The 13,351-nt window shown below is 36.3% G+C and overlaps 1 protein-coding gene across 9 annotated transcripts in view; it reads right to left on the bottom strand.

Moving 5' to 3' along the window:
• HMBOX1 (homeobox containing 1) overlaps positions 1–13,351 on the bottom strand; it is a 185,280-nt gene that overhangs the window by 57,269 nt on the left and 114,660 nt on the right. For all 9 annotated transcript variants that reach the window (XM_019799297.2, XM_034661353.1, XM_034661354.1 and 6 more), the window contains exon 5: positions 10,209–10,319. In XM_019799297.2, the coding sequence (XP_019654856.1) occupies positions 10,209–10,319 (111 nt within the window). The remainder of the gene's footprint in view (positions 1–10,208; positions 10,320–13,351) is intronic.

The following is a 13,351-nucleotide window of genomic DNA, read 5'->3' as shown; positions in this document are numbered from 1 at the left end:
AATTCTGATTGTTGTAAACTCTCAAAGAAAAAAAGTCAAATATAGCATCAGACAGTAAGGTAGTATTTGACATAATTTTAGTCTACTAGTTACCTAAGATCTCCATAGGTCTACTAAGTGTTAAAGCTATACTGTTTTCTGTTACCTCTTGAATGTAATAAAACCAATGGGGGGAAATGTAATTGGGATATTTTATTAATTTAGACTAGCCTTTTCTCAAACAATGAACTGCTGATGATGCATGTATTCATTAGTTCACCATCTATCAACCCCCCTACTCCCTTTCTTTTGGCTTGCTCTAGGTTAGAAGCTAGGAAAAAAACCCAAAAAAACAAAAACAACAAAACCAAACATTGTCTCTGACTTTTGCAGACTTTATTTCAAAGAACTTAAATGTGTTCATAGAGTTCAGTCCCTGGATCTCCCACTGTCCCTTCATTCTTTGTACTGTTCAATTCATCTTCCCAAAGCATAATTATGATCATAGCATTCCACTGAACAAAAGCCTTCAAAAAGTTCCCACTGCCTATGGAATAATATACAAACTTAATACAGCCCTAGAAAGACAGGTTAGAAATTGTTAGAATTATGTGGAATAAAGCACATATTAATAAATACATATTTATTCCTTCATAACAAGAGTCATACTTTATTTATTGTACCTTGTAATTAATACCTTGGGTAGTATACTTTCCTACATACAGATCTCTTTGTACATGCCCCTTAATAGCTACATATTTATAGGCATTCTGTTATATAGAGGCCCAATATTTTAACGAACCCTGATTTTCCTCTCCAAACCTGTTGTCTTGCAGCATCCCTATTCTTCAAATTGCTTGGCTCAAAATTCTCAGATTCATCTTTGACCTCTCTATTTCTCTCATATACCATATATCTAGTCCATAGCAAACCCTGTCAACTTTATCTTCAAAGTATATCCAGAATCTGGTCAATTTGTATTACTTAAACTAGCTTTAGAATAAGCCAGCATCATCTCTCCAAAGCATAACTTCCTGGAAAGGTTCCAAAGATGGCCCTTCATGATAAGTCGCACCTCCTGCTAATCAGGCCCTTGAATTCTAAGCTGGTCCTGTGACATGTTTTGACAACAGAAAATGGAAACAGTTCGAGTCTAGGTCATAAGACCCTTTGCACCTTCTAACTAGATCTTCTGCAATGCTGGTTTTGGGGGAAGACAGTTGCCATATAAGAATTATGACTAATCTGAGACTATGATACTGTAAGGAAGCCCAAACTAGCCACATGGGGTGAAAGATGCCCAGCCAGCCCCCAGGTGCCACAGTTGAGGGGAAAAAAGCTATTCTGGGTGTTCCAGTCGCAGCACACACCGTATAGAGAACTGTATAACCCAGCAGACAGGGAGAAGTAAGGCCCTAGGCATAAAGTACTAATACAGCCATGTGGTAGTCAGCCCCCAAGATAGTTCCAAAGGATCCCTGACTCCTGGTATTCACCCTGTTGTGTAGTCTCTTCCCATACTATATACCAGGATTAGTCTGTGTGACCAATAACATATGGTAGAAGTGAAGATATGTCATTTCTGACATTAGATTATAGAATACACCCCGGTGTCTGTCTTAGTTGCTCTCTTAGATCACTTGCTCAGGGGAAAAATAGCTGCCAAGTTGTAAGGACACTCAGGGAGCCCACGTGAAGAGAACTTGAAATTCCTGGCAACAGGCAGGAAGGAAACTGAGGCCTGCAAACACTCAACGGTAGTGGTCAGTGGCAGATTGTCTAGCTGGCTGACAGCTTGACTATAACCTCATGAGAACTCTGAGCAGAACCCTCTTAGCTAAGCCACTCCCAGATTCCTGACCCACAGAAATTGTGAGATAATAAATGTTTGTTGTTCTTAGCTACTAAGTTGTAGGGTAATCTGTTGCACAATAATATAAAACAAATGTAAGACATTATAACCATCTCCAGTTGTTTATGTCCCCACATTTCCCAATACACTGAGTATTATGAGTATTACTAATTATTCACATTTATAAATTTGGCAGGCAGAAAAACTTCCCTTAACATAGAGATTTCACTATTAGTAAGAATGAGCATCTTTTCTTGTTTACTTTATATATCTTTATATATCTTTTCTTGTAAATTTATATCTTTTGTCTTTTCTTTTGAGTTATTCATCTTACTGGTGTGTTGAAACAATACTAATTGCTAGACACACAGAATGCAACTTTTTTTCCAGTTTGTTATTCGTCTTTTATCTTTATTTATGGTGTGCTTTCTTTTTTTTTTTTTTTTTTTAAAGATTTTATTTATTTATTCGACAGAGATAGAGACAGCCAGCGAGAGAGGGAACACAAGCAGGGGGAGTGGGAGAGGAAGAAGCAGGCTCATAGCAGAGGAGCCTGATGTGGGGCTCGATCCCACAACTCCGGGATCACGCCCTGAGCCGAAGGCAGACGCTTAACCGCTGTGCCACCCAGGCGCCCCTATGGTGTGCTTTCTGATCTTAAATCTTATGTAGGCACATTTGTCAACCTCTTCTTTTGTGGTCAATATGTTTTGTATCATTCAGAATATTTTTATAGTTTTCTTATTGTTTAAACCCTTAATAGATATATGATTTCCTGTTGTGTGTGACATAAAGTAAATATTTAACTTCTTCCTCAAATGGACAAGCATGTCATCACACAATGCTTTAGAGATTCATGGCTTAAATATATGGCAGACTGTGGCCGGCTGCCATAGTTTAAATAAAGTTTTACTGGAACATAGCCATACTCATTCATTTACATGTTGAAGTTATATCAAAGTTTTACATTTATATTACATTTGCATCAAAGTGAACAAAGTTTAGGCATAAGGAGAAAATACAGGGTTGGAAGGTTCGAAGTCTTTGTTTTGGTACTTTTCTGAATGCAAGCAGGAATTTCAGCATAATAAGGGCTCTGGAATATACCTAAGTTACGTTATATAAATTTTGTTCAAAAGCCATGATAAGAGGTCCAAAGCAGAGCCAAGCAGCTATCATGGCTGAACAAGACAGAGGTAAAAACAGACTGGGTAAGGCAGTAGGTCCTCTCATCCAAAGCCTGGCTTCTGGTAAAAGGATAATTATAGGGCTTCGGTGGGTGAAGGACAGGAAATAGGTCAGTAAATTATAATTAGTAGGCTACATTATAACCATGGCATGTTTTCTTAGTTGAGTGATAAATGGGTATAAATAAAACAAAGAATACAAAGAATCTTCATCATGAGATTGAAGAAAATAAATTAACTGATAATAATGGTTCTTTCTTGGTATTGGGGTTTATTGGTCATGTAACTATGCTTCCTTATAATATTCTGTATTATCCAATTTTTCTATACAAAGGAAATTTAGGTGAAATAAATTACTTTAAAAGAAATCAAGGCAACTATGCACAGACGGGTGGAAACTCAATAATTTCAAACTCGTAAACATACTGAATTTGAAACATAATACTATCACATTACTTTTGAGGGTTTTTTCTTCACTCCTTTTTCTTTTTCAATGTAGAAGTATTTAAAAATAGCACAAGCAGCATTCTGTAAACACTCCAATAAACACAGATTTGTTCTAGAAACCTTAGTTAATCTTGCTTTAGTCAAAGTGGAGGGAGAGCAATGAATAACCCAAGAATGGGCTCAAAATTATAGACTGACAGAAAAATACAAAGATACTAGAATGCAGAAACAATGTAACTTTAAATCCCCTAAAGTAAAATATGGGATTTCTGGATTGGCTAAAGAACCCACTTTTTTTTTTCCTTACAGGAAATGTGTTACCTATTTTCTTTACAGAAATATTTTTTTCCATTTTGTATCTGCGCTCTCATTAAGAGCAAAATTTTGCACATTTATCTAGCAACTCTAAACCCAAGAGAAAAAAAAAAAAGGCTCTTCCTAATTTGCTGATAGATTTTTAAATTCTGATAAATGTTCTCTTTGTATATATGATAATTTTCTTATCAGATTTCCTTCTGAATGAGCCTTTGCCAGTCCACTAATAGAATATGACTACAAGCATGTCATTACTACCCATTCACAGAAACTAGCTTCACCAAAAAAAATTTCTCATCATCCCATATGACACACACATGATTTCCCTGAGGCTCTGACACTCTGCAATAGTGAAGGAAGGAGGCCATTACTTTTGATCTCCAAATTTACTTCATGTGCTTTCTGTATGAGCCTCCTGGCAAACTTTATTTGTTTAATTTAGAAATAGGCAGAATCAGTGCCATGAGCCAAGAGGAACTCAGCAAAACCTGTCTGCTATAGTAATGTTTAAATTAGACAAGGGAAAAGACTGCTGAGCTTAATTTGATTAAATAAAGGGGTTTCTGATGTCAACCATGCTGAATTTAGTACCCACTTCTTTTAAAAAATAGGCATTTTCTTGTAAATGTTTTCATAAGAAACAAGTTAAAATATATTTGATCAGTTTCCATCAGTCTATTTTATTCATACTCCTTGGCAGGCTTTGGGGTATGCTGGGAAATTCTAATGATGGGTCTGTTTATCAGAGAACTACAATATATCTATACCTATTGGATTATCAGTAAAAATAACCTAAATATCACTCTATTATTTTTCTTGCTGAGTCCATTTAAAGAGAGACTTAAAAAAAAAAATTCTGTATCCAAATGGATCCAGAGTGAAGAGGTTGAAAAAGAGAAGAACTTCAATCATAGTATACAGAGAGAAATGCACTGAGCCCAAAAATAGAAGCAGAGAATATACAGACATTTTTATTTATTTTCTAAATGCTTACATTTTCCCCCAGAATATAGCAATGGGACAGTAATGTTTACATTTGTTCTGATGAGCAAGTAAAATTTGTGAAATAAAAGAACTTCCTATCAATAAGCAGGTCTGGACTATGTGAACCTAGCTTCTTCAGTTTTTTTCTATCTTGAAAGCTGTTAACAAGGCAAATTAATTTCTTTTTTGCCCCTCTCTCTCCTTCCCCCCTTCCTTCTTTACCTTCTTCCTCCCTTTCTCCTTTTCATGAAACTTTATATGTACCTTTTGAATATATAGTGCAAGTACAAAATTTACAAGGACACAAAAGATTATATAGCTAACAGTCTCCCTGCCATCCTGTATTCCCAGTCTCTCAAAGTCTCTATAGAGCCTGCCTTAGCTCCAAATACAGCCTGCTAGAGATGTTCTGTGTTTATAAAAGCATATATATATATATATATATATACACACACACACACACGTGTGTGTGTATGTATTCCTTCTATATAAGTGACAGTATACTATATCTATTGTTTTGCACCTTACTTTATTCACTTATGAATTTGATATTACTACATAGACATTCAATTCATACAAAGCCCTCCTTTAAAAAAAATAGCCTCCACACTATTTCATTGTACAGATAACCAGTTTGTGACTGAGGGACATTTAGGTAGATTTCAATCACTTCTGCACTGACCTGCAAAGCAGATTCTCATGCACTATAAGCACTTAATGACCAGACAGTGGCTAAGCTATTTTTAGATGCTAACATAATTTTAGTTCTTCTTATCCAAATAGAATAGTAGTTTCAAAGTATCCATGAAGAAGAAACAATGTAATTCTTTAGCTAAAATCAAAGGTTATTTTACTTTAATTTTAAAGATTTTATTTGTTTATTTGACAGAGAGAGAGGGAGCAAGAACACAAGCAGGGGGAGAGGCAGACTCCCTGCTGAACAGCAGCCTAACATGGGGCTCAATCCCAGCACCCTGGGATCGTGACCTTAACTGAAGGCAGAGGCTCAACCAACTGAGCCACCCAGGCACCTCTCAAAGGTTATTTTTAAAGTCAACAAAGCTGCATTCACCTAGAAAGAATTCTATTATATTAGGTCTTATAATAAAGGTAAAAATGCAAAGAATAGCTTCTAAATATTAAATTTTAATCACTAATATCCAATTACTGTTGATGCTATGAAAACTACCAATTGACAATTATAAATTATCCTCTTCTCTTCAGCTAACTTTAAATTCTGTCCTACAGAACCCCTATGAATTTGGTTTTCAAATAAAAAATAGAAAGTCCTTTAAAAAGGGGATAATCAGCAATACAACTTCATTGAAAAGCAAATGCATATTAGGGGAACTTATTTTTTTTTTAATTTATTTTTAAGTAAACTGTACACCCAACATGGGGCTCGAACTCACAACCCCAGATCAAGAGTCGCATGCTCCACCAACTGAGTCAGCCCAGGTGTTCCTAGGGGAACTTATTCTTAAAAGGAGGTACTATCTCCTTAAAGATAGTAACTCCTTATCAACAGCTGGATGAATGTTGTTAGTCCTTTCCCATTTTCCTGTTTCAATGCCCTAGTTCCACCTTCCTCCAATTTCCTTTTTTTTTTTTTTTTAAAGATTTTATTTATTTATTTGACAGAGATAGAGACAGCCAGTGAGGGAACACAAGCAGGGGGAGTGGGAGAGGAAGAAGCAGGCTCACGGCAGAGGAGCCTGATGTGGGGCTTGATCCCATAACGCCGGGATCACGCCCTGAGCCGAAGGCAGACGCTTAACCGCTGTGCCACCCAGGCGCCCCATCCTCTAATTTCCTGATGATGGTTTAGCCTAACTCTGGTTCCAAGGCAAATTAAAATTAAAAAATAAAATCAAAAACAAAAACAAAACAATTTTTTAATAAAACAGCTTCAGAAGAACATTATATCACCCCAGAACTAAAAACTAGGTTCTGATAGCAGTATCCTGCAGTTGGCAGTGCTATCAGATCAGTTGCAGAGGCCTGAGAGTTATACCTTAGTTCCCTTCCTCTTTCTGGTGAATTCATTTTCCTGGTATCCTAGTCCCTACCTGGGATTAGAGCCCAGCCTTGAAATCCTAGTGTGGGATGGGAATTTAGCCTCACCAACTGTGATCAGATTATATGTCAAGGCACTGTTCTAAGTGCCAAATCCAAGAGACAAAATCCCTTCTCTTAATGGAGGCTGATTGCCTGACACAGTTGGCTAGTTTGGGTCCTCCAAATTCTTCACTGTTCTGCTCTATACATTTTTGAACATCTTGACAATCCCTTTGGTGTTCCCCTCATGGCAGTCAACTGCTGCGATGTGACCAGGTTTATGAAAGCCCTAGATACAGTTCCTTATTTACCTAGGCAGTCAAACCTTTGCTATTAGCCTAAGCTGCTCTATCAAGCAGACCAAGTGCCAAGTTTTTGTTACTTGCCATCTGATTTGCTTTGCTGGTTTGAGTCATGGGAAAAGTAATGTCTTTGGAAAGACTGCTTACAGCTGAGTTTGAAGTGTTGTTTCAAGTATGATTTCTCTTAAGACTGTCCAATATGGTAGCCACTAGCCACATGTGGCCATTGAGCACCTGATATGTGGCTGATTGGAAATGCTATATGCTTCAAGTGTAAAATACACACTAGATTTCAAAAACTAGTACAAAAAGAAAGAGGAAGGAAGGATGGGAGAAAGAGAGAGAAGAGGACGGACGGGAGGGAGGGAAGAAGGAGGGAGGANTTGTATTGCTGTTCTCATAACAAAGTAAATTCTAAATGACAAAAAAAAGAAAAGAAGAAGAAGAAGAAGAAGGAAGGGAGGGAGGAAGGGAGGAAGGCTGGGGAGGAAAGGAGGAAGCGAGGAAAAGAAGGGGAGGGAGGGAGGGGTGCCTGGGTGGCTCAGTGGGTTAAGTGTCCGACTCTTGATCTCAGCTCAGGTCTTGATCTCAGGGTTGAGTTCAAGCCCCACGGTGGGCTCCACACTAGGTGTGGAGCCTAATTAAAAAAAGAGAGAGAGAAAGAGGTCTCAGTAATTTTTGAAAGTACTGATTAAATGTTGAAGTGTCAATACATATTTGCTAAATAAAATTATTAAAATTAATTTTAGCTATCTCTTACTTTTTAAAATGTGGCTACTAGATAATTTTAAATTATGCGTCATTTGCATTATATTCCCACTGAATAGTGCTGCTTTAGAATATTTCGCTAATGGCAGCAACAAGAGTCAGTATTTTGAGAGATTTGCTTACATATCTAGCTATCATTAGAAGAATACCTAAAAATGAAAGTTCTTTGCAGAAAAATACTAGCTAATAAATGCTGAAGGAATGCTAAGTAAGATCTCCATCATTTTGCAATCCCCAATGGAAAAACTCATTTAGGTAAGCATCATCAATGGTGCTAAAACCACTGACAAAAGGTTGCTGTAGAAGAGGATATCCATCCAGCAGCAAAATGATGCCCTATAGATTATTTACAAACTGCAAAGACAAGCTCTGGTGGTCATTACTTCAACAAATGATCAAACTTAGCATATGGTAGTGCTACAACCTGACATTACATGCCTCTTGATATATGATGTAAATGTTACCGACAAAGCATTTTGCCCCAATGTTTTATTGTGAAAATTTTCAAACACACATACAGCAATAATGAAAGAATTTTATGATGAAAATCTATACTCAAATCATCTAACATTTTACGCACTCACTTTATCACATTATCTGTCCATCTCCTTATCCATTTTATTTTGATGCATTTCAAAGTACATTGTCGACATTACTACATGCCCTCTCTAAATAATCTATGAAGTGTTCTTGCCAAAAATGTTTAACCTGAATCTAATCAAGCCTCTAAACCTAACTGCTAGTTTACAGGAAATACAGGGGCTATAGAAGAATTAGTAAATTGACACTAAGAGGAAAGAGAAAAATCCAGAATATGGGACATTCTGTAACATTAGATGGTTTAAAAACTGTATGTTATAAAAAAAAAAAGTTTGAGTGACTAGATTTAAGAGTCTAAAGAGACATATATCAACAAATTCCAATTTGTCCACGTAAATCAGATACTATTAAAAAAAGACATTCTTATAACAATCAGAGAAATATGAATATAAACTAGATGTTAGATGATATGGAATCATTATTATCTTAGATGTGGTAAAAGACTGTGGTTATGCAGGCGATTGCCCTTTTTTTAGGAGATGAATGCTGAAGAGAAAGATGCGTACACATGCATATACATGTATACACAGATTTTTAAATTTATTCATTATTTTCTAGGGATAAGGCAAATAGAGCAAAATGTTAACAATTCTTGCACCTAAGAAGAGAGTAAACAGGTGTTCACTGTGCTGGTCTTTCAACTCTTCCGTATACCTGAAACACTTCAAAATACAAACCGGGGGGCAGGGTAGATTAAAAAAAAAAACTCATTGTAGAGAGGCTGATATGGTCTGTTCTGTTTTGTTCTGCCTGGGCCTTTCAGATTAGGAATGTGATCTTTAAAAAAAAAAAAAAATCTTAACACACACACACACACACAAATATGTTTCTCTAACATTATTTCCACCTCAGAGTCAATGTTATTATTAGCTAAGTCTTCAATATGCAATATTCCAACTGATGATTTAATCTATAATAAGCAAAGGCTTTAATGCTATAGCATTATAGAAGATATTTCTCCGATCATAAGACTAAACTTGAGATCAGCCTCATCTGCCACCAGTCTGTGTAATGTATAGATTAAAGACAGGCTGCCACACAACTTTATATACCACTTGTTAAAAGTATCCTACAATAGATCATGCCTATTTCTGGCAACTTCAGACATAAAGGTTTTAGTGAACTTTTTCCTTCAGATTTCATTCTACTTTCCAACCTGTTGCTGCTTCCAAAGCTGTCAGGGCAGCATCACCCTAAAGTCCAAAGACATGCTCATCACCCAGGTTATTAGAAATAGAAAATCATTAGCAGAGATCATTGGACACAGTATAGGAATAACTAATTAAAAGTATGCAATTTACATTACTAAAATAATATTTACCAAAAAAAAAAAAAAGATATGGAATCTTATGTGTGTACCTACAGTTGAAAAAAAGAAAACAGCCACTAACAATCATGACCTTTCAAACTATCATTAGAAATAGCATATAACCTGGAAACAAAGAGGTGCCCTGGAGGGAGTGAAAATGACTAGACAGTATTAGACACTAAACTAAAAAATGGTATAATCAGCGCTTAGGTTTTACAGTTAATGTTCTTTGGGCAAGATTGGGCACATTCATAGTGGTATGGTCATAGACAAGAGTGCTCTTTGGGAAAAAGGAACAACAGTAAAGTATGAAATCACCTTAGTGAAGATCAATCAGCATACAGATTTAATAAAGTAATTAATTACATTTGTCTTCAGATGCAATAAAATAAGGAAATGATACTTACCAGGGTTTGTCTTCTCAAGTTGATACCATCGGTAAAATGCTCTTTTCTTCTGTTCACTTAGGTCTGATCCCTGCTGCAACAGCCAGTGAGAGATCCGGCTCTGACTGATACCTGTGCAGAAAGAGAAACAGCTGTTGCGGGTACTGAAAGTACAGGGAAGCTGAGGGTTCTGCTGATTCTAGGTTACTGGGTGCTTAATTTTCTGTGTTACTCTGTAAGAAGCAATTCGAGCAAAACTGTCTAATATTGGACTTCTTCGTAAAGGCTGACTACACTGGTTAGAACATACTCAGAAATGATCTAGAGGTCAAAGCATTTTATTAACAAAGACGTGAAAGTGGTCTCTAAAATTAATCCACAGGCTAGGTTCACGTGAGATAAATGAAGAGGTTCCTAATTAATAGTTATATGTCGGAAGTTGATTAGATTTGTACTCCTACCACCACCACCTGCAGCCCAATCCTGGTTGAGAATATTAGAATAATAAAACTTTTACCAGATACTGAGAAGAAAAAAAATCAAGCCAGCAAGTTTTGCTATTCATTATCAACACTGAGAAAAAAAGATTTAGGGCCTGAGAAAGGAGAGGTTATTGAAAACAGCCTCTTCCATAAGGTTTCTGGCTTATTTGTTAATTCACATAGGCATTTTCAGACTCGTTACTATTACTACAGATAACAAAGCATTGGAAGAATTTTAGTGTTATGCTGCAATATGACCTCTTAAGAAATCTCAAGAGGTAAAGACATTTTTTCTAAGACACAGATGTATTAAAAAACTGAACAAAATATAAAGCAGTAGTTTTCAGCTACCTCTAAGAAGTACTTGACAGCTATTAATTAGAAATGTGAAAAACCTCCACATGTGAAAGTAAAAAAGCATGAATAAAACTTACTAGTATGAGAATCACATGCTTCTTCTGGTCATTACAGCTATTCCAAAAATGAATAATTCAACACACAACTGGCAAAAGCAAAGAATAGGAAAGATAAAACTGTCTTATACGCCCATAAGGCACTTTCCAAAAGACTATTCAGCTATCATAGAGGGTTAACAGTATCTAAATTCTCCCAAGGAAGTACTTATGGTAACTGGGTGGTACTGAATGCCACCTGGGCCAACACCTGTTTAAAGCTATAATGCACAATAGGAAGAATGGTTATCAGGAAGTAACACACCTCCTAAAATGAGAAGCAGCAGGAGGTCTGGTGATCACATTTAACTCATTAAAAGCAAGCCCCCAGAGTATCATACTTTAAAAATCTATGTTATAAGAAAATGAAGGAAAGTGGGGAGAGAAGATCTGTTAAAAGAGAGGCTGGGGTCTGAATCATGTTTCTCTTGATTGGAAATACCTTTCACTTTCAAAAGGGTGAAAGTCAGTTTTCCAAAACCTAAGTGATTACATTCTCAAGTAAGTCACACAGTAGTTTTCCAATGGACTGAGGATCTATGTGATGCAGGTGCTGGCAGCTAGCACTGTATGCTTGTTCTAAGAGAATGCAAATTATTCTGGATAATTAAATTGGCTATTTAGCAATGCTTTCACCAAGAGTCTAGTTTCAGACATTATACTACTTTTTACATTACTTTTAAACAAGAGTGAAAAAGCAACCATTTACCACCATAAAAGCAAAACTGGTTTTCATGTCATCGAATGAAACTATTTTATATGCATTCTTCATATTGGTACCATACTACTCAGAAACAGGAAATTTGAGAAAAATCTGTTAAGAAAAAAACAGTATTGAATCTTCTGCACACAGATCACAAAGCCCACTAGATATTGGAGCTGTCCAGGTTCTGGCTGTGCTGTAGTGGAGGAAGAGGGCAAAAGCCCATCAAAAGGAGATTAAATTATGGTCTATTTACAAAATAAAATACTGGGCAGACTTTTAAAATGTTCTAAAACAAACCAAACAAACAAAAAACCATCAATACCAGGTGTTGGCAAGGACATAGAGTATATGGAACTCTCACACTGCTGACAGAAGGGTAAGATGTCAGGGCCACTTTGAGAAACAATTGGGCAGTATCTAGTAGAAGTGAACATATGGATACTGTATGGGTCTAGCAATTTCTTTCCTTGATACACAGCACAGAAACTTGTACATACTCAACAGAAATGTGGGGCAAAAGGCATGTACATCTTGTACGCATACAGGCCTACAGAAGCATTACTCATAATAATCCCCAATCTGAAACAACCCAAACACCCATCAACAGGAGCATACATAAAAATCATGATTTATGCATTCTACTAAAGACTACCATATCAAATAGAAAAAGGATAAACCACTGCTACATGAAACCACATAAATAAATCTCACAAAAATAATATGCCCCCCCCAAAGACACACACATAAAAAAGCCACACATGACTGTATGACTCAATTTATATACAGTTAAAAAACAGACACAACTTATCTATATGAGTGGTTACCTATGGATAGGAGGAAGACTGATTAACTGGGAGGCAGGAAGAAGAAGGGTTATATAGTGATCAGCATTGTTACCGATTTTTTTTTAAGACTTTATTTATTTATTTGAGACAGAGAGAGAGAGAGAGATCACAAGTGCATGAGCAGGGGGAGGAGGAGAGGGAGAGGGAAAAGCAGACTCTCCACCAAGCAGGGAGCCCAACGCAGGTGCCCAACCTACTGACTCACCCAGGTACCCTGGCATTGTTACTTATCTTGATCTGGATGATAGTTATACATGTGTCTTCACTCTGTAAAAGTCATTAAGCTTGGACACTTTTCTCTGTATATATTTCAATTAAAAAAAAAGTTTTCCCCCAAAGTTTTCAAAATTCTATGCTGTGTTTAAAAAAATAAATTGGTTATGTATCAATACGGAAAGATGCTCATGATATAAATGAAAAAGCATACAGTTTTAGGAATATATTTTTACATAATCTACATTCTGTTTTGTATAGTAAGTAACAAAAGTTTATACATAGTCAAAGATACACAACAGGAATTTACAGCGGCAGACTCTTCCTACATTGCATACCTTTATACTATTTTCTTAATCTTCCAACAAATATGTATTAATTTATTTTATTTTTAGACTTTCCCTATAATCACTACATGCTTTATTGGTTGTTTTAAAAACACTGTAATGAAGTTAAACAACAGGTG

Source organism: Ailuropoda melanoleuca, chromosome 5, assembly GCF_002007445.2.
Source record: "Ailuropoda melanoleuca isolate Jingjing chromosome 5, ASM200744v2, whole genome shotgun sequence".
In the NCBI taxonomy this organism is placed as follows: domain Eukaryota; kingdom Metazoa; phylum Chordata; class Mammalia; order Carnivora; family Ursidae; genus Ailuropoda; species Ailuropoda melanoleuca.
This window is presented reverse-complemented; position numbering and strand designations above follow the sequence as displayed.